A 24,721-nucleotide genomic window follows, 5' to 3' on the forward strand; every position below is an offset into this window, starting at 1 on the left:
GCTGGGCTTGTAGTCCCGGAGCGCCTCGTCGTCTTCGCTGCTCGCCGAGAGTCGCTGACCTCTTCCTCACTAGCCAGCGCTGCTGTCTGAGCTGCCGCCTTTCTGCAGCACTGCGATACCCACAGTACTTTCCGGCGGTCTGTGTCTCCCCATCCCTTCCGGGTCTGCCCCGCCCCCCAGGAGGGGGGAAAAGAAAAGGGCTTGTGCTCTTAAGGGTGAGGGACGCCCAGTACCGACCAGCACCAAAGTTGGCACGTTAAGACATTTTGTTATGCTTTGAAAGTTGGATATCCGCCCCATGACAGCAGCTAGAGGCACTGGAGCCGGAAATGCAATTTGACCTTAAAAAAACCTATGCCCTACGCCTTTCAAATAGAAGCAAAAATTTTACATAGGTGGTTTTACAGCTAGGAAAGAGCAACCATGATTCCAATGGGAACTGCTTACATATTTAAATTTTATGCACACAACAGCCATGGTTCATATTTAGTGTTCTCTAGTTGCTCACTCAGAAAAGCATAGGCAAAGATTTCTTAACTCAGAGCTCGTGTCTAAGCTTTTGAAACAAGGTGGAGAGCCTACTGAAATTATGTAGAAAATTTAGAGTGTATGTGCCTATTTCATGAGTTTTATCAAGGGGTCTGAGATCCCAAGAAATACTAAGAATTGGTAGTAGAGCTGTTCCTCCACAATATTGTTCAGGAAGCTGACTTGCCTCATGATTATTTTTGATTATATGGAAACTGAAGCCTTACCCAGTGACTACTCATTCTCGACAATTTCTATTTCATGGTCTGTAGTGTTATTGGAGGAGGATTCTAAGAGCCATCCTGGTTCAGAGAGTATTTGTATTCTTAATAAGAAAACAGCACAAGCTACTGAAGAGAAAAACCTGGTTTAAGTTTGAACAGGTCTTCTAGATTTTCTTTCTTCTTTGTTTGTTCTTTTCAAGGTAGGGTTTCACACTAGTCCAGGCTGACATAGAATTCACTGTAGTCTGAGGGTGGCCTCGAACTCACAGGATCCTCCTACCTCTGCCATCTGAGTGCTGTGATTGAAGGTGTGCGCCACCACGTCCAGCTCTTTTAGATTTTCTCCAAGCTGTTGTCTCCACCTTGCCAGGCATGGTCATTTTCCTCAATCTCTTAGGCTTTTGAAAACTTTAAAACATGCAGAAAATTTAAGAAAGTGTTATTTACTATTTATATACCCTCCATGGTTGATCCAGTAATTAATATTTTGTAACAGTTGCTTTATTTTCTCTATGTTTACTTGTAAAAATCTAAAGCAATTGATATACATTGCATGTGTTATGAATTTTACTGTTAAATATTTCTACATGCATATTTTCAGAATAATAACACATTTTCCTGTTATCCATAGTACTTTTATCATATTTTAGAGAATTAATAAAAAGTGCATCATCATTGGGTATGGTAGTTCACACCTATGATCCCAGCAATTGAGAGGTGAGGTAGGAGGATTGCCATGAGTTTAAGGCCAGCCTGGGCCAACAGAGTGCGTTCCAGGTCAATCTAGGGTAGAGTAAGACTCTGCCTCAAACAAACAAACCAACATTACGTTGTCATATATCCCATATCCAAACATCTTTAATTTTCTTAACTTTTTTTTTTTTTTCCTGAGGCAGGGTCTCACTCTATCCCAGGCTGGCCTGGAAACTAATGGTGAACGTCCTACCTCTGCCTCCTAAATGCTAGCATTAAAGGCATGCACCACCATGTGTGACTTAAAATTTTTTTTGCATGTGCATGTGTGTGAGTAGGTACTATATGTGGATGCTAGAGGTTGACATTGTCTTCCTCAGTTATTTGCCATCTTAGTTTTTATTTTTTTCTTAATTTATTTGCAAGGAGAGAGAGAGAGAAGAGAAGAGCAGAGCCAGGACCTTAGTTACTGCAAATGAACTCCAGATGCATATGCCACTTTGCGCATCTGGCCTCACATGGGTAACTGAAGAATTTAACCCGGGTCATGAGGCTTTGCAGGCAAGTGCCTTAACCACTGAACAATATCTCCAGCCCTTCCATCTTATTTTTTTCATCTTTGTTGAAGATTTTTTTTTTATTTGAGAGAAAGAAAGAGGCGGGGGGGGGGGGAGAAAATGGGTGTGCCTGGGCCTCTAGCTACTGCAAATGAACTCCAGACACATGCTCTACCTTGTGCATCTTGCTTACGTGGGTACTGGGACTCGAACCTGAGTCCTTAGGCTTCATAGGCAAGCGTCTTAACCACTAAGATATCTCTCCTGCCCTCCATCTTATTATTATTATTATTTGTGTTTTTGAGTTAGGGTCTTGCTCTAGCCCAGGCTGACCTGGAATTCACTAAGTAGTCTCAGGGTGGCCTCTAACTCATGGGGATCGTCCAACCTGTGCCTCCCAAGTGCTGGGATTAAAGGTGTGCACCACCAGGTCTAGCTCCATCTTATCTCTTTTTAAATATTGTATTTCTTTCTTTCTTTCTTTGAGATAGAGAAAGAGGGAGAAGGAGAGGAAGAAAGAGAAGGGGGGGGGAGGGAGAGAATATGAATATGGGCATGCCAGGGCCTCCACTGCAAAGGAATTCCAGATGTATGTGCCCCCCTTGTGCATCTGGCTTATGTGGGTCCTGGAGTATCAAACCGGGATCCTTTGGCTTTGCAGGAAAATGCCTTAACTGCTAAGCCATCTCTCCAGGCCCCCTCCATCTTATTTATTTATTTATTTATTTATTTATTTATTTATTTATTTATTTATTTCAAGGTAGGATCTCACTCTAGACCAGGCTGACCTGGAATTCACTAAGTAGTCTCAGGGTGGCCTCAAACTCAGAGCAATCCTCCTACCTCAGCCTCCCAAGTGCTTGGATTAAAGGCATGCGCCACCATGCCCAGCCTCCATCTTATTTTTTAAAAACATATTTTTATTTATTTATTGGAGAGAGAGGAGAGAGAGAGGGAGAAGATGAGTAGGGAGAGAATACACAGGGCTTTTTGTCACTGTAAACCAACTCCAGACATTTCTACTACTTTGTGCATGTAGCGCTGCATGGGTACTAGGGAATTGAATCCCAGCTGGCAGGCTTTGCAGGCAAGTATCTTTAACTCTGAGCCAGCTCTGTAGGCCTCCCACCATACCTTTTGAGACAGTGTCTCACACTGAACCTAGAGCTCACCTCTTTGGCTAGACTAGCTAGCCAGTAAGCTAGCCTAGAGATCCTCTGTCTCTATTCCCAGTGCTGGGATTACAGGTATATGCCACTTACTACTCCTGGTGTTTTATAAGGGTGCCGAAGACTTGAACTCAGGTTCTCACGGTCATGTGACAAGCACTGTACTGATTGATCCTTCTCTCTAGTTCTCAAAATTCAGTTTTAGAGTTAATCTCTTAAAGCTCCTCTATCCAAGATCTAGTTGAGGTTTTCTTGTGTTTTGTTTTTTTTCTTTTAACAGTTTGGGTGGTTGAACCCAGGACCTAGAGCTTCTTGTGCTTTCACACTGAGCCACACCCCCAGTTTCCCAGTTGAGGTTCATATATTATATTTTCTTGATTCTCTATCTCATGTAGTTTAAAGCATATGCAGTTTTAGTGAAAGAGAATCTCTTACAAATAGATCAGATAGTTAATGTTGGAGGTGTAAAAGAATGATTCTGTCATTGTGGCACATTTCTTTTGGCCTGTACTTCTTCAAAAAGATCAAAGAGGGACTGGGGAGATGGCTTGGCAGCTAAGAGTTTACTTGCAAGCATACGAGCTGGAGACTGCCTGAGTTCAGTTCCCTCTCTTCCCTTCTTCCTTTCCCCTCTCCTCTTGCTTACTTTTTTTTTTTTTTTTTACACTTTTGGATTTAGCTCCTTCCTATAGAGGGTTATGTATAGAAGCTGAGCCTTACCAGTGGTCCTTCTGGGTAGTAGAGTGCACTTTTGGGACTCACATGGTGATCAGCTTTCATTGGCAGAGCTTCAGGTAGTATTTTGGTGGGACATGAACAGAAGCAGGAGCCTGTTGAAAAAATTTGCTAAAACATTTCCAGAGGGGAACAATAGAGCATGGTATTTTTAAAAATTTATTTATTTATTTATTTGAGAGAGAGAGACAGACAGACAGACAGACAGACAGACACAGAGGAAGAGGCATATAGAGAGAATGGGTGCACCAGAGCCTTCAGCCACTGCAAATGAACTCCAGGTGCATGTGCCGCCTTGTGCATCTGGCTTACATGGGTCCTTATGCTTCATGGGCAAGCGCCTTAAAGGCCATCTCTCCAGCCCAGAATATGGTATTTTAAATAACGTTCTTAGGAAATGGTTTGAGCACTTTCTCAGTTATGCTGTAAGTTTTCTCATTTGAGAGATAGTGAACAGGCCTATTGTGACTGGTAATCTCTAGGAGTTCAGTGTTGTCTTATTTACTATAGTCCTGTCTTTCTACTTTGTTTTGTAGACTAGTCAAAAGAATGGATTTTACAGAGGCTTACTCAGACACGTGCTCTTCAGTTGGACTTGCTGCCAGGGAAGGCAACGTTAAAGTCTTAAGGAACCTGCTCAAAAAGGGCCGGAGTGTGGATGTTGCTGATAACAGGGGATGGATGCCAATTCATGAAGCATCTTACCACAACTCTGTAGAATGTTTGCAGATGTTAATTCATAAAGGTAAAGTAAATTCAAGGTATGGGAGGCTGCATCTAAAAGTTAGATTAGTAAAATTAAAAGATGGTGATATACAATAGTATTTGTTGTTCTGTAATCCTAAAATGGGTGCACTATCTGTTAAGGATGATAAGATTACTGCCTTGGATTATGTTGGCATGATGTTCCATCTAGACTTCTGGAAATATTGTCCTTTATGTGGAAGTATTTTATCAATTAATTAATTTGCAAACAGAGAGAGAGAGAGAGAGAGAATGAATGAATGTCAGGGCCTCCAGCTTCTGCAAACAGATGCATGTGCCACTTTGTGCATCCAGTTTTATGTGGGTACTGGGGACTTGGACCCAGGTTGTCAGGCTTTGCAAGCAAGTGCCTCAACCACTGAGTTATTACTCCAACCCGGGAAGTATATTTTTAAAATTTTACTAGGTATTATAGCAAAAATAGCTCACTATTTTAATTTAAACACTTAGTCATTATTTATCCCATGTGTTCTTTCTACCTTTTCCAAACAGAAGGAGCGGTGGTACTGAAATTGAAATTGAGATTTTGTTTGGATTAGTCATTTAGTTCTTAATTTTCACTTTCTGCTGTATATGGATGTGTATAGTGTGGTGTGGCACCCATATGCTCTCCTACTGTGTCAGAGTTGAGTGTTGGGTGTATGCTCCATTGCTCTTCTGCCTAGTCTTTAAAAAAAATTACTTATTTATTTACTTACTTGAAGGAAGAAGAGAGGGAGGAAAAGAAGAAGGAAGGGAGAGAGTAAGAGATAGGGAACAAGAGAGAATATGGGCATGCCAGGGCCTCTTTTCCCTTGCAGATGAACTCCAGCTATGTGTCCAGTTTGTGCATCTGGCTTTATGTGGGAACTAGGGAACTGAACTGAGCTGGCGGACTTTGCATGCAAGCATCTTTAACCACTGAGCCATCTCTTCAGACTCTGGTCTTTTGTTTTGAGCTGGAGTCTTTATCCTGATTCTGGAGCGTGCAGGGCTCCACTGATTCTCTGGTCTGTTCTACTTCGGCACTGAGGTTATAGGATTTCATAGCCCAGCTGTTTAACACATGGGATCCAGAGATTTGAACTCTGCAGTCTCAGGCCCCCTCAAGGCCCTTAAGCCTATATAGGAAGCATACTTAACTACTGAGTCACCTGTTCAGGCCTGGATTAGTGTTTCTTGCTTCATGTGTTTATTTTTTTCTTTTAGGAAACTTTTCAGTTCGTTTATACTCATCATATAGCATGTGCCAGTGTTCCTGCCATTATAGCACTTGTGTTCCTGCGCCAGAGGTAGATAATACATACCTAAAGAATTCAGGGTTGGAGAGAGGGCTTAGCGGTTAAGGCGCTGGCCTGCAAAGCCAAAGGACCCAGGTTCGATTTCCCAGGACCCACATAAACCATATGCACAAGGTGGCACGAGCATCTCAAGTTTATTTGCAGTGGCTATATGCCCTGGCACGCCCGTTCTCTCTCTCCCCTTTTCTCTCTCTCTCTGTCTCTCTCAAATAAATAAATAAAAAGTAGAAAAAAAAATTCAACAAGCTTATTTCAGAAAGTAAAAGTGTTGTAGATTAAACAAAATAGTAGTAGGATGAAGAATGGTCGTGATTATTGTATACACCTTTATAATTTTACAGCTTGGGATTGTCCACGGCAGGTATATCGACACCAAAGAAATCAGTCAGTGTGACAAACTGGCTGTCTGTCTCATGGGATAGTAAGTTAAATGTTAATCAGCACATACTGAGTGAGAGGTCAGGAGAGAAGGGGGATGGGAAGAAAACAACAAAGGTGACTGGGCACATGTGTCAGATGGTTGATTTATGACATTTTCTTGCTGCTAGAGACCATGTTATATGTACCTCTATTTCTTATTTATTTATTTGTTAAATATTTTATTTTTCTTTATTTATTACTGAGAGAGAGAGAAATAAGCTGGGGGATGAAGGGGGAGAATGTGTGTACCAGGGCCTCTAGCCGCTGCAAATGAACTCCAGATGTGTGTGCCCCTTGTGCATCTGGCTTATGTAGGTTCTGGGGAATAGAACCTGGGTCCTATGGCTTTGTAGGCAAGTACCTTAACCACTAAGCCATTTCTCCAGCCCTACCTCCATTTCTTGATGAGCAAACCAAAAAACAGAGAAGTTGACTTATCAAAGTTACATAATAAGCTAGGTTATTTGATTTGAACCCATTTATCTCATATTCCAAAACCCTTTATTATTTCTATTTCTACCATGCCACACTTCTAACATTTACTAAAAAGTGAACATTGATAACATTTAGCTTTTTTCATGGGGGTGGAGGGACTTTTTGAGAGAGGAGCTCATGTAACCCTCTAGCCAAAGATGACTGAATTCCTGATCTCCCTGTCTCTCCCTCATAGGTGATTTTTACAAATAAATTAAATTTTATATTAAATAAATTAAGTTTACTTTTAAAATAAGTTATAGGTGTGTGCCACTGTGCCCAGCTTTCATTCAGCTAATTGAAACTTAGGATGAATGTAACATTTTATATTGTAATACTTACTGAACCATTACATTTCAGTGATCATGGAGATTCAGACTGTCTTTCTGTGCACTTATCACAAGGTACAATTGTTAGACTTTCGGGTCCATAGTTCATCATAATTACTAAGTATCTAAGTACTACCTTGTGGACAAGAAAGAAAATGATACTAATAGGTAGTCTACTGATTGTTTTAAAAAATGTTTTATATCCCATCAATTCTTTTGGGCCTTTATAGGTCATTTGGTACATATAAAAACTTATATGCTGGACATGGTGGCTCACGCCTTTAATCCCAACACACTGAAGACAGAGGTAGGAGGATCACTGTGAATTCGAGGCCACCCTGAGACTACACAGTGAATTCCAGGTCAGCTTGAGCTACAAACATCTTATATAATTTTTGCATTCCTGATCTACTTGACTTTTTTTTTTCAAGGTAGGGCTGTTTTTTGTTTTTTTTTTTAATTAACTAAAGGCTATCCTTTAAAAAATATTTCATTTGAAGCTGGGCATGATGGTGCACGCCTTTAATCCCAGCCCTGGGGAGCCAGAGGTAGGAGGGTCACAGTGAGTTCAAGGCCAACCTGAGACTACATAGTGAATTCCAGGTCAGCCTGGGCTAGAGCAAGACCTTATCTCAAAAACAAACAAACAAAGAAAAAACCTCATAGTTTATTTGAGAGAGAGAGAGAATGGGAACACCAGGACCTCGGGCTGTGCAAACGCATGCAGACATGTGTGACCCTTTGTGCCTCTAACTTTATGTGGGTATTGGAGAATCGAACCAGGGTCCTTAGGCTTTGTAGGCAAGCACCTTAACTGCTGAGCAGCTTTGCAGCCCTATCCTTCTGTTTTTTTTCCTTTTATTAAGACAGAGTCTCTTGTATTCCATGCTGTTTCAAACTGGCTTTGTAGCTGAAGATGACTTTGAACTTCTGTTTCTCCAGTCCTTCCCCTACGCTAGGATTGGATTAAAGATGTATTTAAAAAATAAAATGCACATTTTGTTTTAACTTTTTACTATATTTTATTTTTTTGTGGCAAGGTCTCACTCTAGCCCAGGCTTGCCTTGAAGTCACAGCGATCCTTCTACCTCAGCCTCCTGAGTGCTGGGACTAAAGGCGTATACCATACAATTTATTTTTAAAAAGCCAAAACTGTTTTTGAGATGCATACATAAAAAAGAAGTAGATATTTTTTTTTTTTGGAGGGGGGGGATTGTTAAACCACTAGGCAATAAGAAAAGTCCTACTTTAATCAGATTTAAATCAGGCTTTTCTGGATGATTTAAGTTCTGTAACATTGATAGCTGAGTACTTTTTGTAAAATGTCTAGCTGGCATAAAGCTACATGTGGAGATATATTTATTTTGTTATATTTTATTTATTTATGAGAGTGAGAGCGACAGAATGGGTACACCAGAGCCTCTAATCACTGTAAACAAATTCCAGATGCATGTACCACCATGTGCATCTGGTTTACATGGGTTTTGGGGAATCAAATCTGGCTTCTTAGTCTTCACAGGTAAGTACCTTAATTGCTAAGCCATCTCTCCAGTCCATTTTTTTAACATGTATTTTAAAAAAATTTAAGTAAATGAAACTGGGCATGGTGGCATACACCTTTAATCCCAGCATTTGGGAGGCAGAGGTAGGAGGATTGCTGTCAGTTAGAGGCCAGCCTGAGACTACATAGTGAATTCCAGGTCAGCCTGGGTCAGAATGAGACCCTACCTCGAAAGAAAACCAAAATAATAATAATGATAATAATAAGTAAATGAGTAAGTGATTTATTTGTTTTTGCAGGGCTGCAGATTAATCCCAGTGCCTTGCAATTGCTATGTAAGTTCTTTGCTACTGAGCTACACTTGGTAGCCCTGTTTTTTAAAAAGTGAAACAGAACAAAATTATACTGTTTTGTGTTACCATGTTTCAAAGCATGTACATATTGTATAATATTGAAACCAGATTAAACATACTCTTAAATATTTATCATTTTTATCATAAAAATATTCAAAATCCTGTTTTATTTTACATTTAAAGTGTATTATTACTATCATCTGTAGACAGGCATTTTAAAGTGATGGTGCAGTATAAATGTTTATAGACAGGGGTGAAACAAGGTTTCTTCTGCTCAATGACAAAAGCAGCATACTTATTATATTTGCCAGTGAACCTGGTGTTATGGGTTAATCACAAAAGATGTCAAAGCAATTCCATCTCTTTCTATTTGCTGTATCTGTTTTATGATACATAAGTCTTTTGTCCCTTGTTGGTCAACTGCTATGTATGTTGAGTGTCTGACATTATCTTTCTCCCTCCTCTCTCTTTCTTCTTTTTGGAGCTGGGGTCAAAACTCAGGGCTTTCTGCATCATAAGGAAGAGCTCTCACACTGGAACTACATACCCAGCCTTATGGTGAACAACTTTTCAATATTAGTAAGCTGCTAGAAAATTTTAATGATAATTAGTATGTTAAAGTACAAAGATGATCAGGCCTGCACAAGAAGAATGGGAGAGTCTGAAATAGTTAGAAGGGTTTATCTGTTTCTTTTTAAAAAATATTTTATTTACTTATTGGAGAGAGAGAGGAGGGAGAGAAATAGAAGGAATATGGATGCTTCAGGGCCTTCAGCCACTGCAAATGAATTCTGGATGCATGTGCCATCTTGTGCATCTGGCTTACATGGGTACTGGGGAATTGAACCTGGGTCCTTAGGCTTCACAGGCAAGTGTCTTAACCACTATGCCATCTTTCCAGCCCTGCTTCATAAATTTTGATCAGGATCTATTCTGAGAACTGTGCATGGTCTTCTCATTTAAGTAAGAAAACAATATTCAGGATTCCAAGTTGGTATCCATTACTTAGGAATTTAATAAACATTTTTTCACTCATCTTTCTGTTTGTCAAGTATTAGCATATATCAAATGTGATGGTTTGATTCAGGTGTCCCCTATAAACTTAACTTGTTCTGACTGCTTGATCCCTAGCTGATGGCAATTTGGGAATTGTAATCTTGTTGGCAGTATGTTGTTGGGGGCAGGTTTATGGGTGTTATACAACTTCCCCTTGCTAGGATTTGGCACATTCTTCTGTTGCTGTTGTCCACCTGATGTTGGCCAGGATATGATGTACAACCTCTGCTCATGCCACATTTTCCCCTGCCATTATGGAGCTTCCCTTGAGTCTATAAGCCAAAATAAACCCTTTCCTCCCATACGCCACTTTTGGTCTGGTTCTTTGTGCCAGCAATGCGAAGCTGACTGCAACATTAAATGTGTCTTTTTTCTTCCTGTATTTACAGTTTGGTAAAATGGGTAGTGAGCTCTCTTAGGTTTGTCATCTTGGTAAAAATTGTCAGTTGCAACTAATCATACCATTTGCTGTAAAGGTCATGTCACTGCAAAAACACAGCTCTGCCGGGTGTGGTGGCGCACGCCTTTAATCCCAGCACTCGGGAGGCAGAGGTAGGAGGATTGATGTGAGTTCGAGGCCACCCTGAGACTCCATAGTGAATTCCAGGTCAGCCTGGGCTAGAGTGAGACCCTACCTTGAGAAACAAAAACAAACAAACAAAAAACCCAGCTCTTACTGTTTATTCTGAGCCAAATGTGAGTGACCATGGCTGGGAACATGATTTAAATTGTACCATATAGCCAGACAACATATATTAACATGCAGTGAGTTACTTGTTAAGATTAGAGATTCTGATTCATTAGAACTTGCAATTGTTGAAAGTTAAAATGTTGGGCTGGAGAGATGGCTTAGCAGTTAAACGCTTGCCTGTGAAGCCTAAAGACCGCGGTTCGAGGCTCGATTCCCCAGGACCCATGTTAGCCAGATGCACAAGGGGGCGCATGCGTCTGGAGTTCGTTTGTAGTGGCTGGAAGCCCTAGCGTGCCCATTCTCTCTTTTGCTCTCTGCCTGGCTGCCTCTGTCTCCCTTTCTCTCTCTCAAATAAATAAATAAATAAAAATAAACAAAAAAATTAAAAAAAAAGAAAGTTAAAATGTTGTATATGAAGAGCCAGAATAATCTTGATAGGCATTTATCACCTACCTCAGTAGCTGAATTAACATTCTTTTGACTTTAGGTAAAACCTTTGGAATAAATACATTAATTTAGCAAATTATTAGCTTCCACCAAGTCTGAAACTAAGAATGTTAATCAGATAACATCTAAAATCTATAGAAGAGTTTTATTATTCTTATTATTGATTTGTTTGCCTACCAATATATTTGGAAATTTCCTTCATTTACTGCTTTCTTTTAGTCTGCTGTAAAACTTTATATAACTGCTTCTGAGTTGGGACATAGTATTCTAAATAGTCTAAATCCATGTTCCCAGGTCATGGTCATTCATTTTTGGCCTAAATAATCTCTGTTCCCTTTGAGGTGACAGCTGTGTTTTGTGTTGATGAGGGGGATAAGATCTTCCTGCAAAAGGCATTTCTCACCTTTGTAATAACACATTCAAAACTCTTTTGGCTTTATCAAATTCTCGCTTAACTGAGAGAGGATTCTGTTCTTAATTTGTAATCAGTCTCTTACTGAAAACCATATGGTTTTATTTTTCCTCTCAAGAGTTAATTAAAAAAGTGAAACTTAACAGTTTACTACCCATCTCTATCATTATTATAAGTTGTAAGCCACTTTATTATTTCTATGTGAAGCACACTTTGTGTGAGGAGACATAGGGTGTATCATTGGCAGAGGTTCAGGCCTACTCTTGTCATTGCTGCACAGATGGTTGGCACAGTTCCAGCTCAGATAGTCCCCACCCTTAAGTGTAAACAAGATTTCACAAGTTTTATGAAAGATTGGATGTCCTCATAGTATTTGTAGATGAAGAAGTCTTTAATGCGTCTATATTTAAAGTTTCAGTAAATAAATGGAAGAAGAAACTGTTTTGCTTTCCACTAAAAATAAGAGGTTAAGGCATTAAAAACTGAGTAGGGCCTGGGATGTAGCTCAGTTGGTAGAGTGTTTTACATGCATGAAGCCCTGGGTTCTGTCCCAACATTGCGTAAACTAGCATGGTGTTTGGAGCTAGCCTGAGGTATATGAGACCCTGAATCAAAAAAGAAACAAAGGCCAGGCATGGTGGTGCATGCCTTTAATCTCAGCACTTAGGAAGCAGATGTAGGAGGATCACCATGAGCTCGAGGCTACCCTGAGACTACATAGTGAATTCCAGGTCAACCTGAGTTAGAATGAGACCCTACCTCGAAAAACCAAAAAAAAACCAACAAAAACAGTGTGAGTCACCCCCCCCTCCCCAGTGGCCTGTTTGTAAGTAAAGGAAAATAAAAGTGGTAGTTGATGGCTCAATTCAAGATGGTAAGGTCTCTTTGGTAATATTCACACATCAACTTAAAGAAGGCAGTATTTCACTGGAAAATCTCTCTCCACCCACTCTTTGAACTTCAGAGTCTCACTCTGTAGACTATGCTGACCTTGAACTTGTAGTTGTCCTGACTCAACACCTAATGCTGGAATTATAGATTTGTACCACCATGCCTGGTTGAAATCTGAAAATGATATTTTGGAAAGTATCAAATTTATAGAAACTGTGGTAACATGTAAACATAATAATTAAATATCTATCTACACTTATTAAAAATTCTATTGAGCCCCAGAGACTGTTAGACCTGCTAAATTTTTATTTCATTGTTACCAAACCTAAGCCACAGAGTTTAACTTGTTCAGTGTAATCCAAATTGTAACTGGCAAAGCTAGGATTGTAGCTTGAATATTTAACTCTAAATGTTACCTTCCTTATCTAGTAGTTTTAAACTTAACTCCCCACCCCATGTGTTTGTGTGTGTGTATTTTTTTCTGTGGGTTAAAACTGAAAAGATCTCAAGTTAGCAGCAAATTAATTTCAGCATTTCTCAACTTGGGGAATGCCCTTTATTTTGTTCATAATTCCATCATTTTTTTTTATTAATGACATACTTTGTATGGATACATCATGTGTGGTACTATCTTTTTCCTCTTCTCTGCCTCCATTTCAGTGGGGGCCCTCCTCAGTGGGGTTGCTGGTATTCCTCATGAGGTTGTGGGTTATGCATTGTGAGAATAGCAGTCAATTAGTTGGAGGGGGGCAATGCCCCTGGTTATGATGTTCCAACCTGTGGCTCTTTACAGTATTTCTGTCCCTTCTTATGCAAAATTCCCTGAGGCCTTGTTGTGTGTGTTTTAAGTCTACTTCAGTGATGAGCTCTTAGGAGCCTCTGGATCTCTGCTTTGGTAGGTGTTGAGTATCCTCAGTGTCTGTCTCATACACCCTGGCACTAATTGTCAGGCTCACCATGGAAGCAGCACTCTTGCTTATCTCTCCAATTCCTCTGTGGTTTCACCTGGGCCTTGGCTGAAGTGTGAGGGGTGGTTTATCTCCTCGGGTCTTGCTACCTTGTGAAAGAGAAACACAGACTCTCCAACATAGAGAGAAATTAGCCTAGTTTAAATGGGATAAGCATTTATTTAGGGAGGATTTGATGGCTGTAGGCCCTCTATTAGCCAAAGACTAGTGGGAGCTTCACACTGGAGAGCATAGTCTTTGTCTACATAGGATTCTGACCTGGTTCCCAGTTCCAGATATGGGTTCCTTTCCACTGAGTGGATCTCTTAGCCAATCAGAAAGCTATTGGTTACTCACCAAGGCTGTGTGCCACCATTGCACTGGTGTGTGTGTACATCATGTCAGGGTAGTTGCTTCTCAGTACTTTAGGTTGTTTGCCAGTTTCCCCTGGTAGCTCATGTAGCACTTTCTAGCACTAGATGGACTGTCTGGGGCCTCACTCTCTTCTGGATTCCAGCTGGGTCTCTCAGTGATCTGAGTCTGCAGTATATGGTGTCTTCAGCAATAGAGTCTTTTACCTCAGACAGGTAATCAAGTGCTTTGACAGAGCCTCTCTTGCTTTGGGAACCTGGCAGGTCTGTATCCTCAACAGCTCAATGTGGGTAGCAACCAATTTTCTGGTACTGGGAGTTACAGGCCAGAGTCAAATTTTTGTTTTTTGATTTTCGAGGTGGAGTCTCACACTAACCCAATCTGATCTGGAATTCACTATGTACTCTGAGGCTTGCCTCAAACTCACAGTGATCCACTTACCTCTGCCTCCCAAGTGCTAGGATTAAAGGCGTGTGCCACCATGCCTGGCCCTAAAGTCAAGAAATTTTAAGGTTAGGCTTCATCCCACACTCTCCAAGGTCCTTATTTTCAAGCAGTCCCCATGTATTCCTGTTGAGGGGTAAATCTTTTAGTCTACCTTCAAAGAAAAGGTTTCTGTGGTACCTGTTCATTTTGGGTTTAGTTTTGTGTTTATTTCTCCCCAACCTCCTCTTCCCTTCCCCACAAACACTTCTATCCTTGTGGTCTGGGCCTCAAGTTGCCTATCAGGTATTCCAGCAACTCAAGCTGATCCAGGTTAAGAACCACAGATGAGTGAGACTGTGCAGTGTTTGTCTTTTTGTGATTGTGTGTGTGTGTTCACTGAATATGAACTGTTCCAAGTCTGTCCATTTTCCTACAAATTTCATTGTATCATTTTTTTCTTACAGCTAAGTAGAAAGTTCCATTGTGTAAATGTACCACAATTTCATTATCCATTTGTCTAATGATGGGCTCCTGGGTTGATTCCATTATTAACTATTATGAATTAAGCAGCTGCAAGCAAGGTTGAGCAGTTATCTTTGTAGTAGTAGTGAAGCATGGAGCTTTTAGGGTAAATGTCCAGTAAGAGAGTAACAGAGTTTGTTGGTAGATCTATATTCATCTTTTTCAGGAGTCTTCATATTGATTTCTATAGTGGTTAAGTTTGCATTCTCACCAATAGTGAATGAAGGTTCCTCTTTCCCCATATCCTTCCCAACATTTCTTGTCATTTGATTTTTTAATGATTATTTTATTTATTTATTTGAGAGAGAGAGAGAGAGGCAGAGAGAGAAAGAGAGAGAGAGAGAGAGAGAGAGAGAGAGAGAGAAAGAAGGATAGGGTATACCAGGGCCTCCAGCCACTGCAAACAAACTGCAGATGCAAGCTCTGCCTTGTGAATCTGGCTTACATGGGTTCTAGGGAATTAAATCGAGGTCCTTTGGCTTTGCAGGCAAAAACCTTAACCATTAAGCCATCTCTCCAGCTTGATTTCTTTTTTAATATTTTATTTTTATTTATTTGTTTATTTAACAGAGAAAGGGGAAGAAAAAGAGAGAATGGGTACCCCAGGGCTTCCAGCCACTGCAAATGAACTCCAGACATGTGCGCCCCCTTGTGTATCTGGCTAACCTGGGTCCTTTGGCTTTGTAGGCAAATGCTTTAACCGCTGAGCCATCCCTCCAGCCCCCTTGTTTGATTTTTTAAAATATATTTTATTTTTTTATTTGAGTGTGTGTGTGTGTGTGTGTGTGTGTCAGACACACAGAGAGAGAGAGACAGAGAGAGAGAAAGAGGGAGAGAGAGAAAGAAAGAGGGAGAATGGGTGTACCAGGACATCTGTCCACTGCAAAGAAACTCCAGATGCATATGCCAACTTATGCATCCAACTTTTTGTGGGTCCTTTGGCTTTGCAGGCAAAAGGCTTAACTGCTAAGTCATCTCTCCATCTCTAAGCCTCTGGGTCTCTGGCTCTCTGATTTGGTAGGAGTTGATTTTTCTCTGTGTTGATCTCCTTCACCTTTGTGCTGGTATCCAGTTCACCAGGAAAACAGCACCCTTGCTTGTTTTGCCAATTTTCTTCATTTTAACTGGGGTCCTTTTGAGGTATGATGGGATGGCTCTCTCCTTAGGATCTACATCTATCTGAAAAAGAGAAGCAGATTCTCCAACAGAGAGTAAGTTAGCACCAGGACAAATGTGATAACCCTTACTTTTTTTAATAGAGAGTTTAATAGGTGTAGGCCCTCTTGTAGCCCTTGTGTTGTGAATACAGATGTGTGCCACTGTTCCTGGTTTTATTTTATTTTTATTTATTTATTTATTTTCTTCGAGGTAGGGTTTCACTGTAGTTCAGGCTGACCTGGAATTCACTATGTAGTCTCAGGGTGGCCTCAAACTCATGGCAATCCTCCTACCTCTGCCTCCTGAGTGCTGGGATTAAAGGCATGCGCTACCACACCCAGCCTATTTTATTTTTTTAAATTTTTTTTTGTTTATTATTTATTTGAGAATGACAGACAAAGGGAGAAAGAGAGAGAGAGAGGGGTGGGGGGAGGGAGGGAGGGAGGGCGAATGGGCTCGCCAGGGTTTCCAGCCACTGCAAACGAACTCCAGATGCTTGTGCCCCCTTGTGCATCTGGCTAACATGGGTCCTGGGGAATGGAGCCTTGAACCAGGGTCCTTAGGCTTCACAGGCAAGTGCTTAACAGCTAAGCCATCTCTCCAGCCCCAGCGATGCGGGGCTCCTTCCCGCTCAGGTAGTGCCGAGGGAAGGACCAGGCCTGCTGGTTCCTCCCTAGGGGTTGAGGGGATGATGAGCGTCGGACAACCCAGAAACCTCTCCTGGCCACCGGAGAAAAACCACACTGAGTCGGGAGTCTTTTCCATGCAGAAACAACTCGCTTTATTACTCTGAGCAGTTGCCTATATCATGTTGGGGACTAAGGCGGGGATTTTAGGATGGGGGCAGAGGTAAGGGCCAATAGTAAACTTTAACTATTGAAATGGTAATTACAATTACCACGAGGAAGTAGCAGGCCAGAAGCCATTAGGCATCCTGCTGAGTCATAGCTGGCCAGAGACAGGACACCAAACTTCAGCTAGGCTCAGGAAGTTCCACTAGGCCTCACGCCTGGGCCTTTCAGGGCCCAACATCTCCCTCTTTTGTTTTTGTAAGAGCATTAGTCACCGTGGCCCCTGTCTTAGGTTGTCCCCCTCTGGGGATCTTATTGGTCACATGGAGGGCAGAGGAGGTGGCAGTGGGTCATCTGAGGAACTTAATTCCTGAGTTGTCAGCCTGTGATATCTCAACCTGATGAAGTTTTATTGCCTCTAGCCGCTGGTGAATAACTGTGTAATTTTGTTGATTACACAAGGCCAGACAGTGAGGAAAAGGGGAAGGAGAAGGAAGGGTGGGGTCCAGGTAGAGGGAGGAGGTAAGGTAAGAAGTCATGTAGGCCCGTCTGCAGCAGGTTGTTCTGGAGGTCCCGCTGTCTCCTCTCCAAGTCTTCCTGGAGCCTCTTAATCTTGTCTTGGACGATTCCCGATTTATTGGTGTAAAAGTAGCATTTTTCCTGTAAAAACAAACATAAGCCTCCCTTTTCGGCCATTAGTAGGTCTAGTCCTCTCCTGTTTTGTAGGACTACCTTAGCCAGGGAATCTAGCTTCCAGGAGTGATATCTACATCTGGGATTAAGGTGGCTGGGGCATAAAGGCCTGTCCAATTGCTGGGCAGAAAGTTATAGGCCATCTCGCCTCCATAAACATAAGCCATTCCAGAAGGCGGGCAGTGGTGAGCATTGGGCTCAGTTTTGTTAAAAGTACAGAAGGGGGCTGGAGAGATGGCTTAGCGGTTAAGCGCTTGCCTGTGAAGCCTAAGGACCCCAGTTCAAGGCTCGGTTCCCCAGGTCCCACGTTAGCCAGATGCACAAGGGGGTGCACGCATCTGGAGTTCGTTTGCAGAGGCTGGAAGCCCTGGCGAGCCCATTCTCTCTCTCTCCCTCTATCTGTCTTTCTCTCTGTGTCTGTCGTTCTCAAAAAAAAAAAAAAAAAAAAGTACAGAAGGAAGGATGAATGTATCTCACATCTATACAGGAATTATTAGGGGAAGGCGGGGCCCAAATGCCCAGAGGAAACATTGGGAAAAGCTGAACAGGGATGGGGAAGGTGGCTGAGCAGTTTTTTTAAGGTCATACAGACAACTATACTATAATTAGCTGGAGAGGCCCAGATCAGAGGCAAAGCCAGCAATCCTCCACAAGGGAGGGAGTTATTTAGTTTAGCAGGGTGAAGGACCGCTTTAGGAACAGTCCTCAGGGGAGGGACACTCCCTAGAGAAGTGATTGTCAGTGTCCCCTTGTTGGGACAAATATTTTAGGTCTCTCGCTGGTACCCAAATGGGTCTTTTTCTTTTTACACAGTTTTTTCCATGGACACAACTTTTATGAGCTTCACACAAGTTTCTATCAAAAAACTCCTTTCTGTTACAGAGTTTTTGTATATTAATTACTTCTCAGTACAAAAGACTATTAAGGCCAGCCAAATGGCTTTTGACACTGAATATACATAATCTTGCTTACATGTAGGTGCTAATGTCTTGCTGTCAGAACGGCTTCCTGACACTGAATATACCTAATCTTGCTTACTGTAGGTGCTATAGTTTTGCTAAAGCCTTGCTTTAGTTTTGCTAAAGTGTTGCTGCTGAAAGCCTAGAGCTATGGATAAAAGTCCAGCCAAAATGGCTCCCAACAATTCCCCCTTTTTTATTTAATATTTTTATGAACCGGGCCCCACCGGGCCTCGCTGCAGAAAGACTGTGTCTGTCTTAGGTCATCCTCTATGATATTTAGGCCTTACCCGTCATTGGTACATGAATTCCATCATTCATGCCCTGTCTTAGGTTGGCCTAACTCAAGAGAATCTTACCCGTCTTTGACTACCAGCCTCTGCAGGGGCTTTAAGATAATGTCTCAGGAAACTGAGGTCGGGTCTATAGCTGTATCCCATGTATTTCTGCATGGATATCCATAATGGATCTCAAAAGGCATTTAACGAGTATGGGCAGCAGACACAGAATAAGCAAAAGACAAACACCTGGAGCAGCAAAGCTTCCTATCCAAGAAGTGAGAGAATTCCATCCAGGAAAGGCAGACTTAAAAGCAGATATTAAGTCATCAGCAGCTTTAGCTGTATCAAAAGTAAGATGATTATTTTGTAAAGACAAAATCTCTGAATATAACTGAATCAGATCTAAGGAAATATTATTGTTGTGCCAAATATCTCTTAAATGTATTTCCCTAATGCTGTTAACTGTTATTATATTTTTTAGAAGTAACACAAATCCATTGAAAATCTATATGACACTCCAAACGAGTTTTAACTTTTAACCCTAGTATATAGAGTATCTAACAGGTATCTATGTATGTATCTATAGTAAGGATCAAGCCCAAGATCTTAAAGGGAGGTACAGTTTGAACTTTCTCAGGAACTACTTTAAAGCTATGAATATGAAGGATAGTTAGACATTAAAAGTACAAGCCTAAAGCCTAAAGCCATAGCACACTTTAGGAACTCCTGTTAGACACACTTTGTATATCTTTAGATTGAAATCTGAAACCCACCATCACACCTTAAGATAAACAATTGAATATATTGGGGGTTATTTATTTAAATTATCACATTCCGCCCCTGGAGCCCAATAGATTTATAACCATCACACATTATAAATTGTTAGACAAAATATTTAGGGTAAATAAGGCCCTTTTTAGTTGGTTGTGTGGGGGTAAGGATTCCCCCTTTTGTTTTTGTAATTGAGACTTGAGAGTTTGATTATATCTTTTTTAAAAAATATTTTTATTTATTTATTTGAGAGCGACAGAGAAAGAGGCAGATAGAGAGAGGGAGAGAGAATGGGCGTGTCAGGGCCTTTAGTCACTGCAAAGGCATTCCAGATGCATGTGTCCCTTTGTGTATTTGGCTAATGTGGGTCCTGGGGAGTCGAGCCTCGAATTTGGGTCCTTAGGCTTTATAGGGAAGCGCTTAACCGCTAAGCCCATGATTATATCTTTTAGTAATAGCTTGTTGGGGGTTGTATAGGATGCCTGTGGAATGTGAGATTTTCCAGGTCTGGAGAAAGTCTACAAAGGCCTTGTCTACGAAGTAGGAGCCATGATTTGCTTTAATTTGATCAGGCAGCCCAAGAGTAGCGAAACATTGAAGCATATAACTAATGGCATGTTTAGATCCCCCCCCCCCCCCCCGCATGTGCCAATGCCCAGTAGGCGTGGAAAAAGGTCAGTGAGCCCAGTCACCACAAGATGGCGGACGTCTCCCCAGTCCCCACCTGGGTCAGTCCAAGGGGGCCATGTGGCAGTCTCCTAGAAGGTGGATTGTCCGCCATTTCCCAGTAGGGGAGGGTCAGGCACAGGCTGCCAAGAGGGGGGCCATCTATTTAAATTACCAAATTTTGCCCCTGGCTCCCAATAGATTTATAACTATTATATATTATAGATTGTACTCAGTTTAATTTTAAAGGTCTCCACAGACTTGACCAATTTAAGATATTGAGATTTGTAAAATTAAACAAGTTAAACACTTCTAATATATAAAGGCACAGAGTAAACATTTTTTAACTGGTATAAGGTATAGTAAGGAAAGACTAAAACAATGTAAATTGAACCATCATAACCTAAAATTAGTCTCAGTACCTGTAACTTGCTTGAGGTGTTTTAGCTTAATCTTAAATGTCAGCCGGGCATGGTGGTGTACGCCTTTAATCCCAGCACTTGGGAGGCGGAGGTAGGAGGATTATCATGAGTTTTAGGCCACCCTGAGGCTTCTTAGGGAATTCCAGGTCAGCCTGGGCTAGAGTGAAATCCTACCTTGAAAAACCAAAACAAAGAAAAAACAAATCTTTAATTTTTAAATCTAGTATCTCTAGCAAAGCATATCAGTCTATTACAAATTTAACCTTGATTAAACTCTTTTTGGGCTTGGGCAGCAGGATGCAGCCAGCCCTTATGCCAGTAGCCCAGTTCCAACGAAGTTCCCTGTAGTCTTTCTTTCCTCTTAGAAAGTTTATAAGCTAAGCCTCGAAGTTTAATGCTGTCTGTACTTAGAATTTTTAAACTTTCATCTGAATAGTCCATAAAATTTGGCTTATCACTCCAGAAGACACCTTTAGTTGTAAGAATCAAGTCCATGTCTATTTTTTTAAAAGTAAAGGTTCCAAAAGATTAACATCCACATGGTCAGGTTCATCTCAGCTCATCAGACAGCTTTAGGTTTGCTGAGATAAACTTCCAGACCAAGTACAGTTATGGAGGAAGGGATATTTATTGAAGCTTACAGATCCAGGGGAAGTTCCATAATGGCAGAAAAAGCTGGCCTGCCTTCATAGGCCCAAGCAGAGAGAGAAAAACTCAAGCCTTTAGAAATACAAAAGCCACAGCAAACCAAAGGTGAAGGGGAAGAGAAAGAGAATGAAGAGATGTCGACAAGTACGTACAGGTTATAGAAGCAAAGTTCAGTGCACTAAATATGAAGACTGCCTCATAGCTCATGAGGGTATGCTCACCCGCACACACTGATTACCTCCTCAACGACTGCCTCTCACGGGGTGCACTAGTCTGTTGGGGTTCCAGAGCCCCACGTTGGGCGCCAGATGCGGGGCTCCTTCCTGCTCAGGTAGTGCCGAGGGAAGGACCAGGCCTGCTGGTTCCTCCCTAGGGGTTGAGGGGATGATGAGCGTCGGACAACCCAGAAACCTCTCCTGGCCACCGGAGAAAAACCACACTGAGTCGGGAGTCTTTTCCATGCAGAAACAACTCGCTTTATTACTCTGAGCAGTTGCCTATATCATGTTGGGGATGAAGGCGGGGATTTTAGGATGGGGGCAGAGGTAAGGGCCAATAGTAAACTTTAACTATTGAAATGGTAATTACAATTACCACGAGGAAGTAGCAGGCCAGAAGCCATTAGGCATCCTGCTGAGTCATAGCTGGCCAGAGACAGGACACCAAACTTTAGCTGGGCTCAGGAAGTTCCACTAGGCCTCACGCCTGGGCCTTTCAGGGCCCAACACAGCCTATTGTATTTTTATTATGATAGAATATAAGGAAATAATTTCCCTCATGGAGATGTAGAAATAAAATCAAGGTTATTAATATTTTGGTAAATCTTTTTTTTTTTTTTTTGAGGTAGGGTCTTACTCTAGCCCAGGCTAACCTGAAATTCATTTTGTAGTCTCAGAGTGGCCTCCAACTCACAGTGATCCTCCTACCTCTGCCTCCTGAGTGTTGGGATTAAAGGCATGAACCACCACACCTGGTTTATTTTAGTAAATCTTATTTAAGCAAATATTTGGTGCTATAGTCTCTTTTGAAGTTGAATTTTTAATACAAATTTCATTGTATTTATTTTTTTATGTGTGTATGTGTAGGCACCCCAAGGTTTCTTGCCATTGCAAACAAAGCCAGACACATGTACCATTTTGCACTTAGCTTTACATGGGGACTAGGGAATCAAACCCAGGCTGGTACACTTTGCAAGCAATCACCTTTAACTGCTGAAACCGGAACTTGCTTTTGTATTGACTGTAATTTCTGCTACTACTGTCCTCCAAACCACCACAAATTAATGAAGAAGAAACTTGAGTATATGGACAGAATTTGTGTTTTAAGAATACCAAAGGACTGTTTACACTAGGATCGCTGTAGAGCTTTGCTCTGACTTTCTTTGTCTTAGAGAGCTTAAAATTATGAGACCTTTCATTTGTAACTTTTATTTTAATATTTTATTAAATTCTTTCAATAATCTTTTCATCTAGGAATAGAAGTGATAATCTTCTAGCTGATGCATTTTCATTTTTTCATAGATCCATCTGAAAACTACATTAAGACGAAGACCTTTGAGGGCTTCTGTGCACTGCATCTTGCTGCAAGACAAGGACACTGGAAGATTGCACAGATTCTTTTAGAAGCTGGGGCAGATCCAAATGAAAGGACTTTAGAAGAAACCACGCCATTGTTTTTAGGTGATGTAACCTATTTGTAGTAGAGATGGATGGTTTTACTACTTATTTTCTTGTTTGAGAAGCTGTTATAGGATATCTCTTTGGCAAATATTATACCACTACTTGATTCTGAAGTTAGAAAGCTGTTTGTTTTTTTCCCCTGAGGTAGGGTCTAATTCTAGCCCAGACTGACCTGGAACTCTGTAGTACCAGGCTGGCCTCCAACTCACAGCAATCCTCCTACCTCAGTCTCTTGAATGCTGGGATTAAAGGTGTGTGCCGGGCTGGAGAGATGGCTTAGCAGTTAAGCGCTTGCCTGTGAAGCCTGAGGACTCCGGTTTGAGGCTCGGTTCCCCAGGTCCCACGTTAGCCAGATGCACAAGGGGGCGCACGCGTCTGGAGTTCCTTTGCAGAGGCTGGAAGCCCTGACGCGCCCATTCTCTCTCTCTCCCTCTATCTGTCTTTCTGTCTGTGACTGTCACTCTCAAATAAATAAATAAATAATTAAAAAAAAAAAGGTGTGTGCCATTACGCCCAGCTTTGGAAAGCTATTTTTAAAGGATTTCCCTCTTTTTTTTCTAAAAAAAAAAAAGATGTTACATGGTGCTATCTTCTTTGTACTTTAAATGTTTACTTGAAATTGCAAAATCTGGCTGGAGAGATGGCTCAGCGGTTAAGGGTGCTTGTTTGCAAAACCTGCTGGCCTGGATTAAATTCCCCAGTACTCACATAAAGTGGTACACGTGTCTGGAGTTTGTTTGCAAGAGGCTCTGATGTGCTCATACACATTCTTTCTTTCTCTCTCTGATTACAAATAAATACATGAAATCATGTATATATATTATGTGTAATATACATATATTGCATATGATATGTGATATAGTATATGTAATATATATATATTAAGAGCCAAAGGAAGGAGGAGAACTGCTTACAGTGTTGTGTTCAGACACACAATGGCCCTGATATTCATCACCTCACAGTGACTGACACTATCTACAAAAGACCTGCATAGTAGGAGGAGAAAAATGATAACATCAGAATAGAAGAAAAACTAGTTGGGAAGAAATGATTCTGGGGGGTGGATTTGGAAGAGGGCAAAGGGCAAGTGGTGAGAAGGGATAATGAGCATGGTATATTGTTTGTATTTAGCGACGTTGTCAATAAAAAGTTAAAAAGGAATAAAGTTGAAAAACCTGATCTGTACTGTAGTCACCCTTGTTGCTCTCAGTGCTGCTTTGAAGAATTTGTAGTGATTAAAATATGATAGCAGCTGCAAGGTTTTCCTCGCATGTTTTTTGCTTGCTTTTTCTCAGTATTAAGAGGTTAAGAAACGTAGGGAAGAAATAATCAACTAATCATTTAATGCCATTTAGTTGGTTGCCTTCATGAATCACTATTTAGATTTCTTTAATTATAGACTTCAGTTTCTTAAGGACCACAGCCAAATTCTAAGTGGCACATTTCTAATAATCTTATTTTGTGAGGTAGGGTCTCACTCTAGCCCAGGTTGACCTGGAATTCAGTATGTAGTTGCAGGCTGGCCTTGAACTCATGGTGATCCTCCTACCTCTGCCTCCTAAGTGCTGAGATTAAAGGTATGTGTCTCCATGCCCAATTAATAACATTTTTTTAAAAAAATTTCCTCTTTCCTGTTGGATTTGGTTGCCTTTGGGAACATTTTGTCCAATAAAATGGAGAGGAACATGAGAAAATTTATCAAACAAGTCCTTTAAGTAGTACCAGTGCATCTTGACTGTGGTTTTGACTCTGCCACATATGATTTATTTGATCACTCATGTATTGTGCTTCAGTTCTCTCACTTGTAAGATGAGAGTAATTATACCCAACTAGCCTTTGTTATTGGGTTGAAAATAAAGTT

General features: G+C 41.1%; 1 protein-coding gene across 7 annotated transcripts in view; it reads left to right on the forward strand.

Annotated features, from left to right (window-relative positions):
* The window catches only part of Asb3 (ankyrin repeat and SOCS box containing 3), a 111,652-nt gene that overhangs the window by 16,644 nt on the left and 70,287 nt on the right, over window positions 1-24,721 (forward strand). For 4 of the 7 annotated variants that reach the window (XM_045137342.1, XM_045137347.1, XM_045137343.1 and 1 more), the window contains exons 1-3: window positions 1,881-2,006; window positions 4,443-4,651; window positions 22,702-22,860. In XM_045137342.1, the coding sequence (XP_044993277.1) occupies window positions 1,993-2,006; window positions 4,443-4,651; window positions 22,702-22,860 (382 nt within the window). In that variant the 5' untranslated portion in view covers window positions 1,881-1,992. Of the gene's footprint in view, window positions 1-42; window positions 138-1,880; window positions 2,007-4,442; window positions 4,652-22,701; window positions 22,861-24,721 lie in introns of those variants that run through there. The other 3 variants (XM_045137344.1, XM_045137345.1, XM_045137346.1) reach the window with 2 other exon arrangements.

The sequence above is a fragment of the Jaculus jaculus genome, chromosome 18 (assembly GCF_020740685.1).
Source record: "Jaculus jaculus isolate mJacJac1 chromosome 18, mJacJac1.mat.Y.cur, whole genome shotgun sequence".
NCBI classification, from domain to species: Eukaryota; Metazoa; Chordata; class Mammalia; order Rodentia; family Dipodidae; genus Jaculus; species Jaculus jaculus.